Source organism: Copadichromis virginalis, linkage group LG20, assembly GCF_057382275.1.
Source record: "Copadichromis virginalis isolate Kocher_CV1m ecotype Utaka linkage group LG20, C_Virginalis_male_GT1.1, whole genome shotgun sequence".
Lineage (NCBI taxonomy): Eukaryota > Metazoa > Chordata > Actinopteri > Cichliformes > Cichlidae > Copadichromis > Copadichromis virginalis.
In genome coordinates, this window is record NC_140637.1 from 31,381,510 (window position 1) to 31,403,580 (window position 22,071).

At 40.2% G+C, this 22,071-nt stretch overlaps 1 protein-coding gene across 2 annotated transcripts in view; it reads right to left on the reverse strand.

Moving 5' to 3' along the window:
* The window catches only part of cacna1fb (calcium channel, voltage-dependent, L type, alpha 1F subunit), a 45,804-nt gene extending 31,687 nt beyond the window's left edge, over positions 1-14,117 (reverse strand). For both annotated transcript variants that reach the window (XM_085444879.1, XM_085444878.1), the window contains exons 1-5: positions 14,096-14,117; positions 3,995-4,254; positions 3,724-3,824; positions 3,119-3,224; positions 98-237 (exon numbers count right to left, since the gene is read on the reverse strand). In XM_085444879.1, coding sequence (XP_085301005.1) covers positions 98-237; positions 3,119-3,224; positions 3,724-3,824; positions 3,995-4,254; positions 14,096-14,117 — 629 coding nt within the window. The remainder of the gene's footprint in view (positions 1-97; positions 238-3,118; positions 3,225-3,723; positions 3,825-3,994; positions 4,255-14,095) is intronic.
* Between the last annotated feature and the right edge of the window lie 7,954 nt (positions 14,118-22,071).

The window sequence follows — 22,071 nt, forward strand, 5'->3', positions numbered from 1 at the left end:
GCAACATGCAGAGAGCAACAAAGAAAAGGATCCCAGAACACGGGGAACCAACAGATCCTAAAAGCCTACGGTGAGAACCATCTTTTGATTTGCTTACCCAACTATGACGATGACAAAGTCGAGCAAGTTCCAGCCGTTGCGGATGTAGGAGCTGGGGTGCATCACCAGACCGTAGGCCAGGATCTTTAGGAAGGTCTCCACGGTGAAGATGATGAGGAAGACATACTCCACTTGTTCCTGAAACACATAATATGTTCCATGTCTGTGTGCGTAACCCGGTAAACGTGGACGTGGTGAATTTGTGAGTATTTCGGAGAATTACCAATCTGTCCTCATCTCTGACACACACACACACACACACACACACACACACACACACACACTGGTCTTCCTACACTTATGAGGATCATTATCAAATGGAGGCATTATCGTTCAAATTGTTCGATATAAGCTCAAGTCCTACCTGACCTTCAGCCCAAAACTTAAAATCTTAACCCACCAACAGTCACAAAAAAAGCTACTTTCAGCTGGTCCCTTATTCACACGACATCGCCACAGTGGGCAGATCCACGTGTTTGATGTGGCAGATGTTTTAAACCCCTCCTCACGCAACCCCAAAGGATTTATTTCTCCACCAGCGGATGTGTAAACCACTACACTCTTGAGCCTCCGACAGCCACAATATCACACAAATGACCTTCACTTTAAGACCTGTCCTCACAAAGAAACACAAACACACTTATGTACAGGGCTCATTTTTTTTCTGCTGGCAGTTATCAACTCTAAATCTCTCTTAAACACACACAAAATGTTTTCATTTCAAATACATGTTTGACTGTATTACTTCCTCATTATTTACTTTGTAGCGACAGGCGAGAGGAAGCATTTTCATGCTTCACTAGTTGTAGACAGTATCTGTGACACAGTATAAATAACCCAGTTTTTATGACAAAAATAATAACAAATCCACATCTAGGTTCTGAAAGCATTTAACAAATGCGTTCAAATATCATCAGTAAGTTTCAGTTGTTAGCAAACCAACCCAGTACCGCAGCAAAGCGTGCAATAGACACGGGACACCACTGAGTCCATTTCATGCTTTGCCTCTCCAAAACATGAAATGAATGCAGAAATTGCATTACCAGCAGGGGGAGATAATATATTTAAAGCCACAAAGTTGGTAGTGAGCAAAAAACGTATGAAGTATATTCCAGGGTCCTTAATTGCAGGAAACGATTAAGCTGAGGCACCTAAAACATATATAGATGTAAATTGTTAATAATGCTGTTTAAAGGGTTTCCCGCGGTTTTCCCTTTCATGCTGCTTGTGTAAATCTGTGGAGACGCTTTGCTTCTCCAAAACGGTGGACCGGTGTTTATTACATGCTCTGTTGTGATATTAGGTTGAGCCTATTTCCACTTTCAGAAGCTACAAAACAATAATAAATAATAATAATAATGTTGTAGCTGAACAGCTAAGCAACAAACTGAAAATAAAAAGCAGCAGAGTGCTGTTGCAGATTCAGCCAGTAATCCTCTGCAGGTTTATCTCTACCACAGACCACTGAACATTAAACTCTGTTTCCACAGTGGATCCATAAATATCAGCCTGAGCTCCTTTCACGCTGCTTGGCTAAACATGTAGTTACTGTGATTTGTGTTTGTCGAAATAGGCAGAGATGTCACTTCAGCACAAAGTGGCTGCCTGAACAGCGAGTACAGTTCAACTGTAAGTGAAGATCGAGAGATGCAGACATAAAGAGGAGAGTGAGGAGAAGCCGAACCATCAGAGCAGAAACTCCTCAGATCTGATCACAAACCTGTCAGTCATCTACTGCATCAGCATCCATGACCTATGACTTCTACCACAGGAGCAACACACAAAGTGGAGCTGAATCTGCAATCAGTGCACAAACCACGGAGCAACTTCTGGGGCAAAAACACACTCAACACAAAAAAAGTAGAGTCAGTATTTACGAAAGAGCACAGTGACAGGACTGCGTGAAAGGAAACCCAGAGACTTTTTTTTCTACTGACACTGTTGCATGTGTATTTCTGGGCGTAGGTCCTGTCTCAAAGTGCAAAATATAGGGAGGAGAAATAAATAATGAAAACTAATTTAATAATATTTGCAACACACAATTTATTGCAAATTTCTCATTAAAAAAAACACAAATTTTTTGCTTAATCACAACAACAACAACAACAACAACAATAATAATAATAATAATAACAATAATAACAATAATAATGATGATGATAGATTGACTCTGCCTATGTTTAGAAAACAGTGCAACTTTTGTAAATCACCCATGAACCTAATAACTGAGCACTGTTCGTGTATTGCGCTTGCACGCTGTTTTCCCCGTGTATTAAATCAAATGCCAAAAACTGAAGTTCTTCTAATGGCCACTTGAGGCTGTCTCTAAAAGTCAGTCCATGTCCGTAGTCTCCGAATTCAGCCATGGAAAGAAATACGTTTAGAACCTGCAACAAAAATACCTCTAAAGCGAACGACCAAGCAAACACATAACAAACATATAGCAGGTGTTTTTGAAACTCATCTGTTTGGATTTTCTGACAGGTGTGTAGATATAAGCAACTTTAGTATCTTATATCTGCTAAACTGGACCTCTGAACTGTGTTTATGAAAAAACCCCTGCATGTACTTGTGTCATATGCAGCTCATCCAAGTAGTTTTATTTCAGTTTTGGTGAAAAGTGTTATCATTGGAAGGTTATGTATTTCTGTGCATTGCACCCATATAGTTTATGGATGCTGCTTCTATCCAAGCTTGCGTGATTGGTTGATTGCTTAGCAGTCCTCCCTGTAGTCCAAATATGGTAAATCCTTCTTTGGAGCTTAGATTTAGCATGTCATGCATTTCACTTTCATTCCCACCACAGAGACTGACCGAGGAGAACTTAGCTTAGCTTAGCATGAAGACTAGAACCAGAGGGAAAGCACAGTACAGCTCCAGGAAACTAATAAATATCACCAAGTCCAAACTTCCATGTTTCTGTTTGATGTGAGACTACAAGGTCTCTATGGTTGATCATGACATGAGAAATTTTAACTACCTGAGTCCAGTGTGTTTGTGACTGTGTGTCTTATCTCACCAGATCATGGTTGGTGGAGTTGGAGTCATCCTCAGGAAATGGTTTGGAAACTCCCAGGGCGACACAGTTTGCAAAGATGGCCAACAGGATGAAGATGTCAAATGGCCTGAGTTACATTCAGGAAACAACTAAAAACAAGCTTTGTTTTTGACACGAGGACTCAATTTTAACCACTCCATGACATTTTCGCAGACCTATAAATCGTGTAACATCATCGGCATTACATGAGATTTTCTCCTGTCACCTGCTGGCTCTGGAGATATATTAAGGAGGACCTGTTCTGCAGATGTCCAGCTCTATATTTCAATTCTAGGACTCTAACAAAGTACTTTTGGATGAGTATAATTATATATTAGCCCTTTATGCAGCCCAATTATACCCCGAAATTCTGTGCAGTTAAAATAATCTATTAATATATATATTTTGTTTGTGTCATTGATTATAAACTGACACTCGACAATAATCTATCCAATAAAAGAAAAAAGAAAAAAGAACATTTAAGCAGCATTATAAGTATATGGCAGAAAATAACATAAAAAAAAGCAATAAAGTCATTTTTAACCTGGGACTAATTAACCTCTCCTTACGGTCACAGTAAAGGATACTTCCACTCAACAATATGGAGCGCAGCCCGTCTGATTGGGTTGTTGAGTTTCAGACAATATAATGCCCGGGGAGCACGCTGGACCTGATTAGTGCCCTGCACCTGAGGAGGAAGTGACATCAAGCATGTCATCAATAGCATCATCAACATTGGTAACTCTTTTATTGTCTTTTATTTTGCCTTTCCAAAAAGGGTTCAGGTCAGCAGCTCCATATTATAACTGAAAACCTGCCGTCAGACCTTCCACCTGCGTGTTTAGCGTGTTTTCTCACCTGTTTCTTAGCGTGTTGTCCTCTTTTTCTCTGCGTTCCTGTTGAACTTGTGGTCGAGTGAAGCGTGTCTGTTCTTGTCATCCTCACACCTCCTTCGTCCTCTCCATCCAGCTCTTGATCCCACTCCGCATTACTCTCCTCACCTCCTCCTTCTTCTCTGTCCCCTCTTCCATCCACCTCTCCTCCCTCCTCCTCTTCCTCACCTTCGCCCCCTCCTTCCTCCCCATCCACAGCTTTGGCGTAGCCATTACGACCAGAACCTGGAAACGCAAGAAATGCACAGAAAAATGTCAAAACCTACAAGACTTTTCCAGTTTTAGCCTATCCATCGATAAATCCGTCAATAACCCATCCATCCATTTTCTTCCATATATCCTGGCTGGATCACAGGGGCAGCAGCCCAAGCAGAGAGGTCCAGACCTCCCTCTCCCAGGTCACCTCCTCTAGCTTATCCAGGGGAACACCGAGGCGTTCCCAGACTGACAGATATGAGAGCGATATTGATATAAACTCCTTCAGTTAGGACATGCCTTGAACAACTCACTCAGGAGGCACTCAGGAGGTGCCCTAAACAGATGCTCGAACCAGCTCAACTGCCTTCTTTTGACAAGGAGTAGCGCCTCTACTCTGAGCCCCTCTCAAATGACTGAACTCCTCACCCTATCTCTAAGACCCAACCATTTTTCGATCAGCGATGTTCAGTCACTGCCCAGAGCTCGTGCCCACAGGTGAGAGGAAGATGAAGATCGACTGGTAAATTGAGAGCTTTGCTTGTGTGCTCAGCTCTCTCTTCACCACGACAGACCTTTGTAGCTTCCAAATCACGGCAGACGCTGACTGCATATTTTTTATCCAGTGTATTTGGATAACATTGTCTCTCAGCCTCACATAAAACTGCAGAAGAAGAACCAGAATCTAGTATTTGCTGCTGATCTTCATGTCATAATAATATCCACTTGTTACGTCTGTTATCATTAGCCATTTCCAGGTCCAACTACTCTTTCAGTTCTCAAAATCAAGCAGGCACTGAGGCACAAAAAAAAAGACTTTTAATTTAGTTCAATTTAGTTCTTTTTATATAGCTCCAAATCACAACAACACATCAGACAAAAGAACCCAAGAACAAAACTCCCAAACACAAGTTAAGTTAAGTGTAACATAGTGTTTGCTGTGGAGTGCAGCGAAAAGTTCTCAGAGCTTTACATCGAAGAAATCAAACAGCCTCTCCATAATATAATAACATATACATAATATAGGCATAATATACAAGAACCAACTCGACAGGAAAAGACTCAGCTGCACATCTGCACCTAAAGGTCAAAGGTCCCCCTTTCGTGGATTCCAGTGTTTACATTTTTGACAGAGAAGACAGATGGTTTGAAAGAGGAGTTAGGTCGGGCCTTTGGATGTGTCATATGTATGTGTATTTAACTCCAGGTGTTTGTGGCCATGAACCAGTCTGTCTGTAACACACGTGTGATTTTTCCTTTTCTTCTGACCTTGCTACAAGGTCAAAGAGGAGAGAAGCGTGACACGGAGAAAAGAAATTAGGTAAAATGAACCGTGAGGAAGAGAAGGAGAGAGATGTGATAGAATCCAGAGGAGGTGAAAAAAAGAAATTATAGTGAACAGCTGCGACCTAGATCTGTGTGTGTGTGTGTGTGTGTGTGTGTGTGTGTGTGTGTGTGTGTGTGTGTGTGTGATGTAGGCTGGGATTGATGTGTTGGTACCTGAACACACACGCACACACAGACGTGTTTGTCTTAATATACCTAAGAGGACCTCAACACTGAACCCTGAAACCAAGTCAAACCCTGAAGCAGACGTAAATGTCCTCAAAGGGTAGGAACATCCACAGGTCCTCACAATGATAGCAAAACAAGGACACACACACACAGATCTACCTCTCTCCATTTAGTCCTTTCCTAGAGTTCCTGTATTTCCCAGTAGAGTGGGACTGATGGATGCCTTCATGGTCAGTGGGAAAAAACGCCCTCACACGTATTAAGCATCAAACAGTTTATTTGTGCAGCGTTGTCTAAACATGTTTCTTATATTTTGTGGGTGAAGATGAATATTTGTGTTATTATTGTAATTTGTTATTATGGTTTTGTAGAATATAGTATAATAATATATTATTATTTGTTGTTTGTTTTTATAGAGCCTGTGTGGTGGAAAACCTCTATACAAAAGAAAAAAATATATACTAATCTCAGTCCCAATTTTATTATTTTCTCATAAGGCTTACTTTAATCTGTACGGAGGCAGCGTATACTGTAAGTATATATCACAGAGATATTATTTATATTGACTGTGAAAGGACATATTGACAGTGCTCACCAAACAAAGAAAGGCTGTCCAGTGTGGTTGGAGTGGTAGAGAGGACAAAAGGGACACATTTACAAAAATTGCTGATCAAAAGCAAATTTAAAACAAAGTCAAAACAAGCAAAAACCAACGTTAGACCAATGCTTACTGGGCAGCTGGGTAGCAAACAACCATAGCACAACCAAGAACATCTAGAGCCATCAATTAACCGGTGTTGAGAATTTCATGCAAAAATAATATGACTCAGTTTCCCAACACAAACAGTTTTTCAAAACAATACGTTTCTCAACTCAGCTTTTATTCCTGTTAATAAACTTAAAAAAATAACTATAAAACAGAAGGTCTGTTTATTTATGAGCCCCCTGAGGTCTAAGTCATTATATGCGCCAACTCTAACACTAGTCCTATTATGCACTTCAAGACAGCAGCACCAGCTATTGCTATCAAGTGATGCTTTGCAATATCAAACTAAAACAAATACCTGAATCCCAAATATCTACTGATATGATCTGAAATACAACACTAAATATGAATCTGAATGTTGTTGTTTTTGTTTGTATTATTGTACATAGTTTAACAGAGTCATTATCTAATTATAAAATATCTGAAAAGCTCATTAAATGCCAGCTTAGTAACATGGTAAAGGAAACCTGGAAAGTGTTCCTGATATGAAATGTGCACTGAAGAAAGGAGAATTATGGTCCTCATCAGAGTTAAAGAGGATGTTAGGTGTAAGACGGGTCTATTTTATGATGGACAGATAATTTCTGTACGAGTCCTTTGATTTCATTAACAGGTGATGCCATCCTGGTTGCAATACTGTAAAGAAGCATTTCTGCTGTACACATTTTAAAGCAGAATCGTGGTTTACTTCGTATTATTACACTTTGCTTTTGTTTTTATTTTGCAAGAGTTCAGAAAAGTCCTGTTAAGCATTTTCGCTGTAGAGACCTTTGATTCCTATAGCAGATCTGCGTAGTTACTAGAAAAACTTCTCACCGATGCATTTGGTCATATTCTGCTCTGAGCTGCATCAACGTATGATGACAAGTTTTTATGTTTTAGGAAAATAAAAGGACTCAATTGAAGAGCTGGTGAAGCTGCTTCACCCGCAGGACAACAAGAACCATCCAATTATCCCCGAATTATCCCGAGTCAGCTTGCATCATCGAGAGGACAGTGAGTGTGTGTTCAGGTACTTGTGTCTTTGTGGGGACCAATCCGATTTTACTTATATTTGTGAGGACGCTGTAGCCAGTCCTTACTTTTAGACAGATGTTAAAAGGTTGAGTGTTCAGACCTGGTTTTATAGTAAAGACCTCACATAGTACAAAACATTTTTTTTAAAGTTAAATGGATCTTTTGGCAACGGATGATGTGAATTTATTGAAATTCTGGACATTTTTTACATACATTTTCTAAAGTAAATTCATAGAGAAGATGAGAATCGTTCTTAAAAAACTGAACGAGTTTCAGGTTGGCATTATTTTAATGATGGTCTTCGCAAACATGTGTGAGTGTGTGTGGTGTAGTGGTACATTCCACGGCTCGCACAGAACTCTCCATCCGCCTTGTTAACTTTCTACTTTTCACTGCCCATTCTCAGTGTGTGTGTGTGTGTTAGTGTGTGTCACGCTACCCTCCAGCCTGGTCCAGCTGGAAGGTCATCAGTTCAGTTAGTGAATGTTGGAGCAGTTTTTTCTTCTTCACTGCTCACAAACACAGTTCTGCAGCAGCAGCCATGCTCAGTTCTCTAGTCAGTCCAGTGAATATTATAATGTTTATTATCTGATAAATCATCCAAGTGCTCAGATCTCCTCCTACAAAACACAAGCTTAACTGTGTTAATTGTGAAAGTAGATTCATTCTTGTTTAATTTCCTTAGAAATTATGCTAAAATGTTTCAAAATAAGCAACATCAACAAAGCTGAGATAGGAGCTATTTATCTTAAATAAAATAAAAGTTATAGAAGAGATATTTTGTTCAGTTTTTACAAATGCTCCTGTGTACTCCTGTTAGCAACATTAAAGCAAAGACTTCACTTAGTTATTTTAAAACACACTGCTGTTGAGATTAAAAAAATAATAATAATGAATTTAGTTAATTTCATGCATTTGATTTACCATGACCATAGTAACCTTTACTCTGTTAGTCTTTCTGGGCTTTTTGTTCTATAATATATACACTATACTTTCTACTATATGAATGAGGAATGGAAAAAAATGACAGCAAGTCTGAATGCTATTGTTGCGATTAAATTGCAGAGCTTGAAAAGCTTTTTGGATCCTTTTTGATGGAACTGATTTCAGGGCGTTACAGACTTTTAAGGACTTACAGATTTGTTGCGAATAACTTTTTTTAAATAAAGCCCTGAGGGTGAGATATTAAAACATGGATTTCTCAGCCTTCAGATGAAAAAAAAAAAAAGAGTGACATCTGAGAAATCAGACAAGGGTGGATGTGAAAAGATAGCACCCTTCAGGTCAACATCAAGGAGCCATCAGTAACAAATAAGCTGAACTAAAACAACTGAAAGACTCCTGTCAGTGTCTCAGAGTCCAGCTGGATCAGGATGGACCAGCCTACTCGCCTTAAAGGTTACTTGGGGGTTTAAGTCGTGTTAAAATGAACTTTCTTTCATGCGCTCAGAACAAAAGGAGGGATTAACTTACTGCCACAGCAACAGATGAAGTTATATGGGAAATGCTAATTTCCATGACGACGTTATCAGAAAGTCCGTGAAGAGCATCTTAATTCAGTGAGCAGAGAGCAGAAAGTCTGATCCTCCTATATCAGGATCAGGAGGATTAAACTGAGTCCCTCTTAAAAAGATGGAAGCCACAACCTCCAGTAATTTCATCCCACCTGAGCTCTGAGGTCAGACCTGACAGAGATCTGAGGTTCTGTAGCATCCCTCCATCTGCAGATATAATGGTTTTCATTGTGCAGGAACGCCTACGTCAGTCCGGACTGCACACTTTATGAAGAAAGTAATGAAGAATTTTACAGTTCCCACCTGTTTTCATAACTGTTTACACTGAAAACATCATTAATGGAGTAAAAAACAGATCCAGAGCAGGTGGAGAGTTCAGTAACCATATCCATTCATGCAGAGCTCATGGTTAATTCTTGAAGAACCAAGCTCAGCCAGCAATCGTGACAGCTCAGCTGACCTCAACACCAGCCCACATCAGCTATGCTGGTAACCTTCTGTGCCCTGGGCTACAAAGTAAGCTCAACATAGCCAGGATATCATTCAATTATCTGGTTTCACTTACCCTAAATCAGCCATAAGGCTAAGGGTTAAAACTGATGGCGGTGCTGGTATGGTGAAAACTGGCAGATGTTACAGTGAATGGCTGTCCTAATATTATATCTTAAAATGTGAGAGATTTGAAGGGGAACCAAGACAAAGTGGCTAAAATGAACTCAGAACTGAAACTGATATTTTTGCTCCAGGGGAAAAGATTTGGATCAGGGTGCTTGATCGTAGGGAGTCATCTGATTGTTGGAGTGTTCTCTCTGCTATTGCCTATTATGGTCTTTACCTTTAGCACTTTGATGTGTTTAGTTGAATTGAAAAATTGAGGGTAAGAACACTGAATCACAGACAATGTGTTGCACTTTTGGAGGAGGATGAGACTGATATTGGTGACGTAGACCAGCGGTCCCCAACCTTTTTTGCGCCACGGACCAGTTTATGCCCGACAATATTTTCACGGACCGGCCTTTAAGGTGTCGCGGATAAATACAACAAAATAAAACTAGTACCGGTACCGAAAAAAAGAAAATTTATTCATAACACACGTAAAAAGACCCAGGAAAACCGAGTAAATGATAAAAACGATAACAGAATAACGCTGAAAACCGATAAAAACCCTGAAAACTATACATTTCACACCTGAGCCTCAACTCTCGCGGCCCGGTACCTAACGACTCACGGACCGGTACCGGTCCGAGGCCCGGGGGTTGGGGACCGCTGACATAGGCACACAGATAACAGGTGGCTCAGCCTGGGCAAAGTGCTAAAAATAGTCTGGGACCTGAAAGCAGAAAATCAAAAAATTTGTGAGAAGAAAGGAAGATCTTGAATTTGCTGTCTGGATTAATTAAAGGACTAAATAGCAAACTGCAATGCAAAGGCCTATTTACACATGGTAAATGGACTCCTTCTTATATAGCGCTTTGCTACTCTCCTGGAGCACTCACTGTGCTTTATACAACATGTCACGTTCACTTTCTTCATGGCTAACATTCACACACATTCATACTCCAGCGAATGCATTAGAGAACAGCTTGGGGTTAGTATGTTGCCCAAAGGAGACCTGGCATGCAGACATCCATGGATGGAACCACTAACCTTCCAATCAGGAGATGACCCGTCTACCTCCTGAGCTGCAGCCACACTTTAACTCCAAAACATAGTCACACTCACACACCAGTGAAACAGTCGACAGTGAAAGAAACCACAACATCAGGTGACTGCCTAAGCTGGTACTCATCAATGTTATGAGGCCAGTAAGTTTTCAAAGCAATGTATGGACTTCAAAACAGCTGAGAGTGAAATGCACATCATTTCATTCCTTGCACTTGCAAAGAGGAAAATGCATCCAGTGGTGTTCACCTTGAACTCATTGACCTGCAGTCCGATTCACTGCTGGCAGAGCACTTCAAGCCAATATTTCTGCTGGATTTTTATTCTTCTTTCAGAAAGGACAATTTCTCTATATAAAGAGAGATGCTCAGAAGATGTTAGCTCTCTTTGCATCTACGTTCATTTGTGAATAAAAACAACTTTGAATCTCTTTGAATCTTTCCTCCATTTCAGGCTATTCGTACTACCTCTGACATATTCCATGTTGAATCCACTGTCAATAATGCCTCTTCTATTCATGCCACTGCTGTCCTTGTCTTTAGGATTTCTAGAACACCGCCATACATCAGAATATAAATTGCTGCAGATGATATAAAAACCTTATTTTGACTAAAGTGGTCCTTACAGAGACATAATTACAGTTCTTGCTATTTGCCAGGAGGTGAAGTAAGAACTCACCCTGCAGAGTCCTCATGTGCTACTTAAATGGGCACTCATATGGTAATGATATTACCTTTTTAAAACAACTTTAACATCTTTTTAATTGATCTAAAAGGTCCTCGAGGAGAACATCAGTCTCAGAAACACACGATATTGATCATTCCCATATGGAAAAGAAATAGTAAAAACTTACATGATTCACTCATGAAAGTGGCCACTTTCTCATTACTTTCATATATTGTTTTAGTAAGTATCCAAAACATACAAGTTTCATTATATAATTTTTCAAGGGATCTTATATCTGTTTTCACTCTTGTATGCTTTTCATACAAGTTTCACTCAAGACAGATACAAACTTTATAAGATTTATATATATCTTTTCCATATGGGTTGTTAACTGTCATGTGTCCTCAACCATTTAAACTTTATTGGAATATCCTATTGCAGACCTGAGTTACTTTACTGAGCATCCACTGATTGAAAATCTGTCAAAATAAAGATTTACTTTGACCCACTGCTATGTTTTTATGCTGCTTTACGTTTACCTGCAAAAACTAAATTATGTTTGTGAATAAATCAGCTCAAGCTCAAATGAGACTGTTTGTTACTGAGTGTTAATAATATGATGCCCCTGAGGAGAAAACATAAACAAGCAAAAGCCCAAACATTAAAGGAGACATGCTCCAAATGCAGGCAGCAGAAACAGACTCATACAAGCAGGAAACACATGCACAGAGAAACAGGTGCTGCTTTAGGATGTTAGATGTCCTCAGTTTGGATGAAGATGGGTGATTCCAAGTCACACATATGTGTGTTATTTTCTATATGGAGCATTATGTCACCAGGTTAGAGCTATTAGAGTCATCCTTCATGGTAACAGCGTAACTCCAGAGATGACCAGCTGATCAATGTTTACCTGAGGCTCTGACAACTCTTTAGGGCTCAATGTGGCACATATGCATATATAAAACTTCACAACATGACATGAAGCAGAGTCATCCTTTTTAAATTGCCATGTTTTGGATTTCAGGGCTACCATATCTGAGATCTGAGGCCTGCCTTGTTAAGAAGACTTGACCACTGTTAGCGTGTCCACACAGATGCACAACTGCATCATATCCAGAAACACAACGTAAAGCACAACGATAAACACAATCCAACAGCTTTAGATGCTGCACGGCTGCATCCAAGCAGAACAGATCACTGTAATCCAGTAAAGCTGATCAGGCCACAGCGACGAGGTGGTCCTCTGCCTCCACGATTCACTGCACTTATAACAGTAACATCTACAGCTACACATTCACATACAATGCTCTTTGTGCAAGGAGGAACAGGATGAGCGCTGCCAGAACTACAAAAATAACCTCCAGGATAGCACTGGTGTAAACATTTCTGACCACACAATCATAAACAGACTTCATGAGGGTGGCCTGAGGGCCCAACATCCTTCAGTGGGCCTTGTGCTTGCTGCCCGGCACCGTGGAGCCCGATTGGCACTTGCCATAGAAGGCCACGGGCACAGTGCTTTTCACCCTATGCCGCAGTCTAGGACCAGTTTCTTCTCCACGAACCCCCCTCCCCCTCCTACCCCGAGTCACATGGCACATCTATGACATATTCTTTACACCTCAGTGGACAGCGCAGTTTCCCCAATGAGTGATGTTCCACACAGTAAGCAGAAAACACCCCTTTGAAGTTAAGCATTAAAAGCACTCTGTCTGGTTCCTGAGCCTGGATTACAAACCAGACACAGTAAAAAAAACACAAAGACCAGACCTTAAAGAGCTGCAGACCCACAGGTTGATTCTACTGCAAATCTGTTTTTTAGATCAGAGATCAAGTTCATCTCATTTCATCAGAGAGAAACTGTGAGGCTGAAAAAATGATTCAGTATATCTGGTTTTCTTTCATCATCACCTGACTGACAAACTCAGGTTCAGGCACCCAGAGCGACCAGAACTTGTGATGCAAACAACTTGCTGTTGAAAAATCAATAAAAGGAAATGAAATTAATTAAGCACAAAGAGACTGAAAATAAGCACATAAAGGCCACAGGTAAAAGCACGACAACTGTGAAATGACCACAAAAGATTAAAAAGTGGACAAACATTTAGCGTGAGGATCGTGTTCTCCAGAAAGTGAAGATATCAAAGCTCAAGATCTCCTCGTGCCTTCAACGTGACCTAAATGATCACAGCAGCTTCTAAATCTCTAAGGTGTGCACAGATGTGCTGTATGAAGCTGAAGTTAGTAGAAAAGAAACACAAAGATCACGTATTGGTTTGAATCTCTGCTCTACACTGCAGCATCACACACACACTCACACACAGGATTTACGGCTGTAGGGAAACAGGACATAATGATAGGAACCATTAGTTCAGGTGATGTGAAGGGAATCAGATGGTAAACTGGACCAGATGTTTCACGTCCCATATTTACTCTTGTGCTGTTTGTTCAAACTTTTTATTTCTATGTTATCAAATGTGCCCATTTAGAAGATTTAAAAATTCTATTCGTGAGTTTCTTTGGAGAGAAAATTTAGTTTTAGTTTCAGATCACTTCTGCATTTCCCATAACTCTGCGGGGAACAAATAAAAGCCAAATGAGCTGTAGTCGATTAATCACACAGCTGTGACCTTCATACAGAAAATACAGCTGTTCCAGTCTGGCTCCAGCTGAAACACAGAAATCTGAACTTTAACCAAGTGATCCACTGACAGGTTCACTGAGCGCTTACTTCGGTGGTTCTCCTCGTACATCTTCGCTGATGCTCAGCGCCACACACCGATGATCATCGTCAGTCGATCCGAGCTTTCATCAGTTTCCTGCCGGTTCCGTCATCAGCTGCTTTATTCCAAGTCACCAACAACTTATCCGCATTTCGCTGACAAATGCACCTGAAAATTAATCCACCTTTCTTCTGATGCAGCTAAATTTTCCGATTCATCGATCAATTAATTAATTAATCAACCTCCAAATGAAGTTAAAAAGTATGAAGAAAAAAGGATAAATCCAGACATGCAGCGATCGAGGAGGTGAATTCAGCTTCTTTTTAAGCTTCGCTTCACTAATCTGACTCTCTCCATCTATCTGCCCATCGCTCTCTCTCTCTGTCTGTCAGAGGTTCTCTACCTCTCTCTCCCTCCCTCTCTCTCCCAATTGGGGATTAAACAGAAAAAACATCGGTGTTAAAGGGGAGGGCAAATGGAGACGAATTAAAGGCGCAGAGACGGGAGCCTTTATCACAGAACTGATTAAAATGATAAATGTTCTGAGGAAGGTAAAAACCCAAGACCACAAATGTAATCCCTCTGTTTCCTTTTCTTTTCTGGGAGAAAGTATTAGTCATGAACTAAAATCACAGGTCAGTTTTTCAGATTATGTTCCTGCACAGAGTCAAAGAGGAGACGAATAAATACATTATTTATTTTTCTTTCTTTAAACGAAAATCCTGCAGTGGGGCGCAGGTGTGTGTTATTATTAACCCTTAACGTGGCTGTTTGTCCCTTTGGGTTCCAACAATAAAAGTTTATTTTTAGACCACAAGATCAAATTATTATTTCGTTATTATTTAATGGATCACTAAAAAGCTGGAAGCGATGTCTTTTTAACAAGCCTGTACCAGAAACGTTAAAAAAAATGCAATTTTAATTTCAGTTTCAGTGCAGCGTTATATCAGTGGTGTCCTCTAAAAAAATGGAAATGGAAGATTTTGTGGAGGACATAGCCGACTGGCCATCGGCCACCAGGTGGGCAGTTTGTGCCGTACTTCAGCTAGAATGGAAAAAAAAGACACAAAGGTGGATTTATTCTGTGTCTTTATGCTGTCAGCTGCCTCTTCTTCTCTCATTCAATCATGAAACTGATCAATGATCAGCTGATCCGCTTTTCTCTCTTGTTTATCGCCCACTTTGCGCCAGAAAGAGGAAACCAGCGGATGTCGCCTTAAACAACAGCAGCACGTTTAAGCTTGATCAGCTGTTGTTAGAATTTATTTCATATTAATTTCTAGTATCAGCTGATGTTTGCTGGAGCCACAGCTGTAAAGCTGCTGGTCATGATGTCAGTTTGGTTATCTGGTGAGAGGGAAACATGAAGATGAAACCAGGAGATGTCCTTACTGAATCATCAGAGCTGTGATGGAGAAACAGGTTTACCTTTTAGGTGACATGAATGAGTTGAAGGGAAGTTATGAACTGTTTCTCAGAGACAAATAACACCAGGATCCTTTTTTAGGTAGCTGACAGCTGGTAACTGTGCAGGGGCGGGTCTAGCAAAGTTTTGCCAGGGGGGCAGGTAGGGCATTAACAGGGAAAGGGGGGCACAAAGAAGTACTTTTCTTTTTATTCTCATTTTAAAATGTCTCGCTTTTAATAAATAATTATCTGAATCTTACAACCAAAGTTTTTATCTGATGTAAACTGTATAGAAATCATACATATACCAACAAGACTGTACATCACTGTCACAACAGCGTTTCTTTTCATTCAAAGGCTTTATGGTTTTTTCCTATAATACCTGCTGGGCCGGTCTCTAGTCAAAATGCCCGGGCTGATTTTTTGTCCCAGTCCAGCCCTGGTGGAGGACATCTACTCATCGGAAATATGCTTGGGCAGGATACTAACACAGAGTTTCTCAGAGTGTGAATGAGTAAAGCACTTAACCATAGGAGGAAGTGCTTGTATGAATGGGTGAATGTGGCAAGTTTTACTTGGGCTTTGAGCGCTCAGATATTTTAATTGTGAAAATCATTTTCACAATTAAAATGATCCAATTTCTCTAAAAGCTTAAAAGTGTAAAACATAAAAAGCCCAACATTTAACTAAAATTGCACAAATACAACATATCAAATGTTAAAAGGAGTATTTTTATTTTTAACATTAACATTTTGAATTTGATGCTAGCATAAAGTCTCTACAAAAAGAGAGGGCAGGGCTGCCAATAAAACACATGACCGAGCATCTTCCAAACCCTGAAACTTAATCAGGTTTAAGGTTTAAGGTTATAAAAACGGCAGAGAGGCTCTGTCACGGTTAAAGATGGGAAGAGGTTTAAAGCTCTATAGATTACTACGTGGGCCACTAGGTAAAGAAATTAAGAATCTGGAGATTTCATCATGTAACGTAAATAATATCATTAAAGATTCAGAGAATTCAGAGAAATCTTTATACACCTGGGACAAGACTGCAGACTAATATTAACTGCTGGTGGTCTTTAAAGACAGACTGCTTTGGAAATATCTGCATGTTCTCAGGAGCAGATGTGAAAATCACTGTGAGCAAACAGTTCATTCCTGCATTCACAAGTGCAGATTAAAACTATACAATGCAAAGAAAAAAATCATTAATGTGAAAACAAGCCAATCGGAAATAACTGAAATCATTTTTGGAAATGACTGAAACCTGCAATGAAGAGGAGACACATTATTATCAGAATCCACGTGCACATGGCGCGGGTGGCTTTCATATCTGTGAAGGCACAACTGGCCTCCTGCAGCCCACACCTTTCACCCCACTGAAAATATTTGAAGTGTTATGAAATAAAAATGAATAAAGCAGCTTGGATCCTATGGGGGAGGAACGGGGAAACATTTTTCTTTCAAAACTTTTTTCCACAAAATCAACAGAGTTATTTAAAAAATAAGAAGTGATACAGTTAGTTTGTGTTTTATTCCTGGCATTAAATTTAAAATGAGTATTTATTTGCTTATTTATCAACAGTGGTCTTGGTTTCAGATTTGATATGCTGATATGTTGTATTTGTTCTGCTGTCAGTTAAATGTTTCTGTTTTCAGTGACATTTTACAAATAGTTCTCACATTTTTGGAAACATTTCGTTTGCATTTTGTTTCATGACTAGCAGTGATTACAGTTTACAAGGAAATAATTTCTTTTGCTTTTATAAAACAATCAGCTGGGTTTTCACCAGTAACCCTGATGCAGAGGGTGTTTGGGGCAAGCTGCATGTAAGAAGCTGACAGTGGAGGTAAGATTTCTGTGTAAAGATGCAGTTTTAATGAACATTGTTTAGTTTTAGTGGTTTAAATTCAGTTCAGGAGACAAACATTAACAGTACAAAGATGGCAAACTGTACATTGCACTAGCTGAGACCACATCCTCATTGAGGTTTGACAGTATTTAGCGACAGGTGGCGTCAGCATGAATTGAGGCTGCGGTTTGGGAAAGGCCTCAGAGGAGACTAACAGCGGCAGAGAATGAGTTCAGAGTATACAGAGAAGGATGCAGAGTGCCTCTACCAAAAGCTCTGGAAAAAGTCCTAGAAAACTTTCGAAGAGTTTCAGGACAATATTCAGTAAATACACAATCTAATCTTTGGGTGCAGCAGCTGTCATGCCAGCAGACTTTCAGTGCACAGGAAAACTCTCTGCTGTGTCCTACTGAGGCAAGATGGTTTTCATAGTGGATAACCTCCAGAATACCATTCAATAAATATCATTCTTCAGTTTTAACACTTAACAGCATCTGTTACTCTGGTGACTCTGGGTTCTCTCAGGATGCCCTTGTAGCTTCAGGATCCTACAATGTGCTCAGAGGGAAAAAATAATAAGATAGGAATACATTTCACTGTCCCACATGGGAAATTTGTCCTGAACAAACAGGCATACACATAGCTGCATTAAAATAATAAAAAATAACAATAAATTAAATAAATAATTAATTATGTTTATGTTTCCCATAAAGCAAACGTTCAAGTGCACAACAATGTGTCCTTTTAAACGGACTCTTTATTTAAAAGTGCAATAGAAGCTGGGAGAAATTAGAGCTGGTAGCAGTTTGTTTCACTGTCCTGGAGGGTAATACTCGTACTCTGAACAACTCATAGTCTAAGCTGATTTCTCACATAAAAAGTCGACATGTTCTTCCTAGGAATTTGTCTATATCGTTCTCACTCCCGGGGCGTAGTATACCGACGTTTTGTCACGTCCCGCGGCGTTCCTGATGAACGCAAAGGTGACCTTCCGCGTTGTTACGGTCTGCGCCAGGTTATGGCTGAATTCCAGTGGAATGACGGTCCCGCGGACGTCCCAGCCATGTGTTCCAGCCCTAAACCAAACCTTATCCCTAACCCTAACGTTATTGCTAACCTGAACCAGCAGTTAAATGATGTAAAATAGTGTTTTCCAAAGCGATTTTAAGAAAATGAACGAACATGTGTAGATTGAGTCCAAACGGTTCGCATGTGTTCTACTTAGGAAGTGTTGGGTACCCGAAAGCGTAAAAAAGTTGACGATTTGTCACCTAGCGTAAAATATTAGGCTTAGGGAGTGAGAACGTGTTGAAAAGAAAAAGTTCAAGGCAGGCTCGAGTTTAAGTTCAGCCTGTATGGAGAAATTGCCTTTTAGACTTGAGTCACTGTGTCCGATAAGCTTTCTTTATGTCTCACTTTCACCATAACCTCAAGGTCTGTGTCTCCAAATATTCTTTGTACACTAATGGAAACCTGCTCAGACTTTAATGTTGCCTCAGCCTGGATGAGCTGAAACAGAAAAAAACATGGCACCGTCCACATACTTGTGATCGTGTGATCGAGACTACAGATGGATGGATGGACAGAAGCTATGTCCCCATCAGATCAGAGATGAGAGGATGCAGGGCAGCGAGTGTGTGTGTGTGCGTGTGTGTGTGTGCGAGTGTGTGTGTGTGTGTGTCCCTAAGCTTCTATATTAAGCCCCTTATAATCCTCGGTGCTGCTGCTGCTGGACTCAGAGAGGATTTACCTCTTTCTCTCGTTTCACTCGTTTGTTGTTTCTCTCTAAATAAAGGACAGAATAAAAAAAAAAACAGTCTGAACTCAATCCTGAAAGCATTTCGGATATTTACTGTTAAAATCAATCCTTTGGTTCATGCATAATCTTCTTTTCCAAGTCAAACCAAAAAGTGTTAAAAAAAATTAGATTTTTGTGTTTCCAGCCTGTTTTAAATAAAACCCATCACTTTACTGAATGCGTAGCAGCTGGAGCTAAAGATCAGTTTCCAGGTAGAAAGCATGTGACAGTCAGGTGCCACTCTCCAGAGGTCTGAAAGAAGTCAACATGGAAGTTTCAAAAATGATTGCAGTTCCTCTTATGTCCACTTGAGGCTGGCTTCCATATGCACCTTTATAGCAGAACTAAACACCCTGGTCTAAAAAACAAAGAAAGAAAAAGAAAGGAAAAAAGTTTAACATCAGTCCAGTCGTTTATTTATTTATTTATTGTTACTCATCCATCCAGAACATCGGGTTTAACTGGATTTCTGTATTTTAAACCTCATGCTGATGCAAAAGTTCAGCAAAGAATGATTTTTAAGTAAGATGAGAACTTTCTGAAAAGTCATCTTTATTTTACAGAAGTTTTATTGAATCAGTTTTTTCCTTTTGTATCTTTGCCTGGTTTGGTAATAGGACTCTAAACAACAAAAATGGATTGTGACTTCTGGTAAAACCTGCCAGCAAAATCTCAGGATGTTGGCAAGACGGGCTTTTGGGCACTTTTAACAACCATGAGCTGTTAAAGGCTCATTCTGTTATTACTTTTAGCCACCCAGTCCACAGTGACTTTGACTCTTTACCCTCTGGCTGTTGTTTTAGAGTAGCTGTAAGGAGAACCGAAAGACTCGAGACTTCGTCTATTCCTACTGCAAACCATCGCCTTAATGACCAATATCCACTTCGGGGCTTTTTATCATTATTTTTATTCTACTTTTATCTTTTTTTTTTCATTTGTTGTGACACTGTTTTATTCTTATGCATTGGATATGCGTCTCCATGTCTTTGGTCCTGGTTGTGTGTATGTTGAACGTCCTTATTATAAGTATGTATGTTGCACACACAAGTTTCTGCAAGACCAAGTGGTCAGAGCAGGACCTGCAGGGAGCGATTGAAAAACAGCCCAGAGATGCAGCACATACACAGGCAGAGAGACAAAAGTAAAGACAATAAAAATAAAAATGAAACACAGAAACAACCAAAAGCAAAAGTTATGAACGTCAACGTCATAAAAGTAACTCATGCCAGAAACAAAGGTATTAATAGTCAGGCAAACCATCTGCAGTCTAAAGTATTACAGTATCACAATAAATCCTGCTGTCTCAATTTTTTCCCCATAATCCATATGGATGATGACATCATCTTTTGTATTAAAAACTGATCTTTGCTGCCTCCTGCTGGATTAAAACGGCATCACAACCAGTGTAGACTACAAAGAAGATGGAAAATAGGGTAGAAGAAAGAAAATAGTCTAGAGAAAAGAAAAGAGAAGGAAGATGCAGATGAGATACAAACGAGGTATTAGTAGAAAGGAGGAGGAGAAGGCGAGGAAAATTACAGAGCAGGAAGACGACGTTAGATCCTAGAAGACTCGTGGGGTTTTCTGTGTGATTGTTTTCCTCTCTCGAGAGTTTTAAATAAAAAGTCTTCCAGTGGAGTCTGTCAACCTTTGCAATGACAGACTTGAGGTGCGTGCATACACCTGTGTTTGAAGGTGTGTGCTTTTTAAAAATTATTATTTTGGGCCTTTTTTCATAGAGACAGTAAAGCAGAGAGAGAGGAAGACATGCAGAGAGGCTGCAGTTCAGACTCGAACTCGGTCCTCCTGCACCCTGGCCCTACGGTCACCGGCTCACCCACTAAACCGGTGTACAGTTTGCGCTCTGTAATCAACTTTGTGCTGTAGTCGTATTATTCTCACATGAGATTATTTTAACAAACCAAGCACATTTTTCCTGATAATGATTTTTATCCTCCTGTACCTTTACTGTATAAAGAGCTTAAACCTCCAAAGTTTCAGGAGTGTTAGTCTTTATAAGAAGTGTTTGTGAACTAAAAATCAATCAATCCCAACGCAGGGGGAAATAATTCTGTCAGGGAGACCTACCCTTGGCACGACAGCTGTTGTGCAGGTGAAGCCAAAGGCAAGATATGCTTCATCATATGTTCTAGTCTTTGGCTTGGAAGCATATTTGGCAATGTTTCAACCTCTGCTTTGCATTTTTTTGGGAACGCTGTCAAGAAACCTGTCCATTATGCTAGCAGTGTCCAAGCATTCTTTTTTATTTCTTTTTCTTTTATTCATACCGCCCCCTACTGCAATGGCTGTGTGTGCCCCCCACTTTGGGAACCACTGGCCCAACCGGTCGCAGCAGATGGCCCCTCCCCCCCGTCAGCCTGGTTCTGCTGGAGGTTTCTTCCTGTTAAAAGGGAGTTTTTCCTTCCCACTGTTGCCAAAGTGCTTGCTCATAGAGCTCAGACCTGCTGACCCCATTCTGTGATTTTACATGTCCTACCACTTCATGGCTGAGTTACTGTCATTTAAAGTTGCCTCCACTTTGTTATAACATCACTAACAGCTGACTGTGGAATATTTAGTGACTCGTTGCACAGGTGGCATCCTATCTCAGGACCACGCTGGAATTCATTGAGCTCCTGAGGGCGACCCGTTCCTTCACAAATGTTTGTAGAAGCAGTCTGCATGCCTGGGTGCTTGATTATACACCAGTGGTCATGGAAGTGATTGGAACACCTGGATTTATTGATTTAGATGGGTGATGAAACAAAAGTGATGTTTGTGGACAAATTCCTGCCTTATAAAGCCAGTAAATGAAAACTCTCCTGGAAAATGTCCATTTTCTGTGGACAGGCTCCGAAAGTTAGTAAGGACCATAGATCAGTGGATTGGTGCTGCTTTATACAATAACCAGGCTGAAACAACCTTGA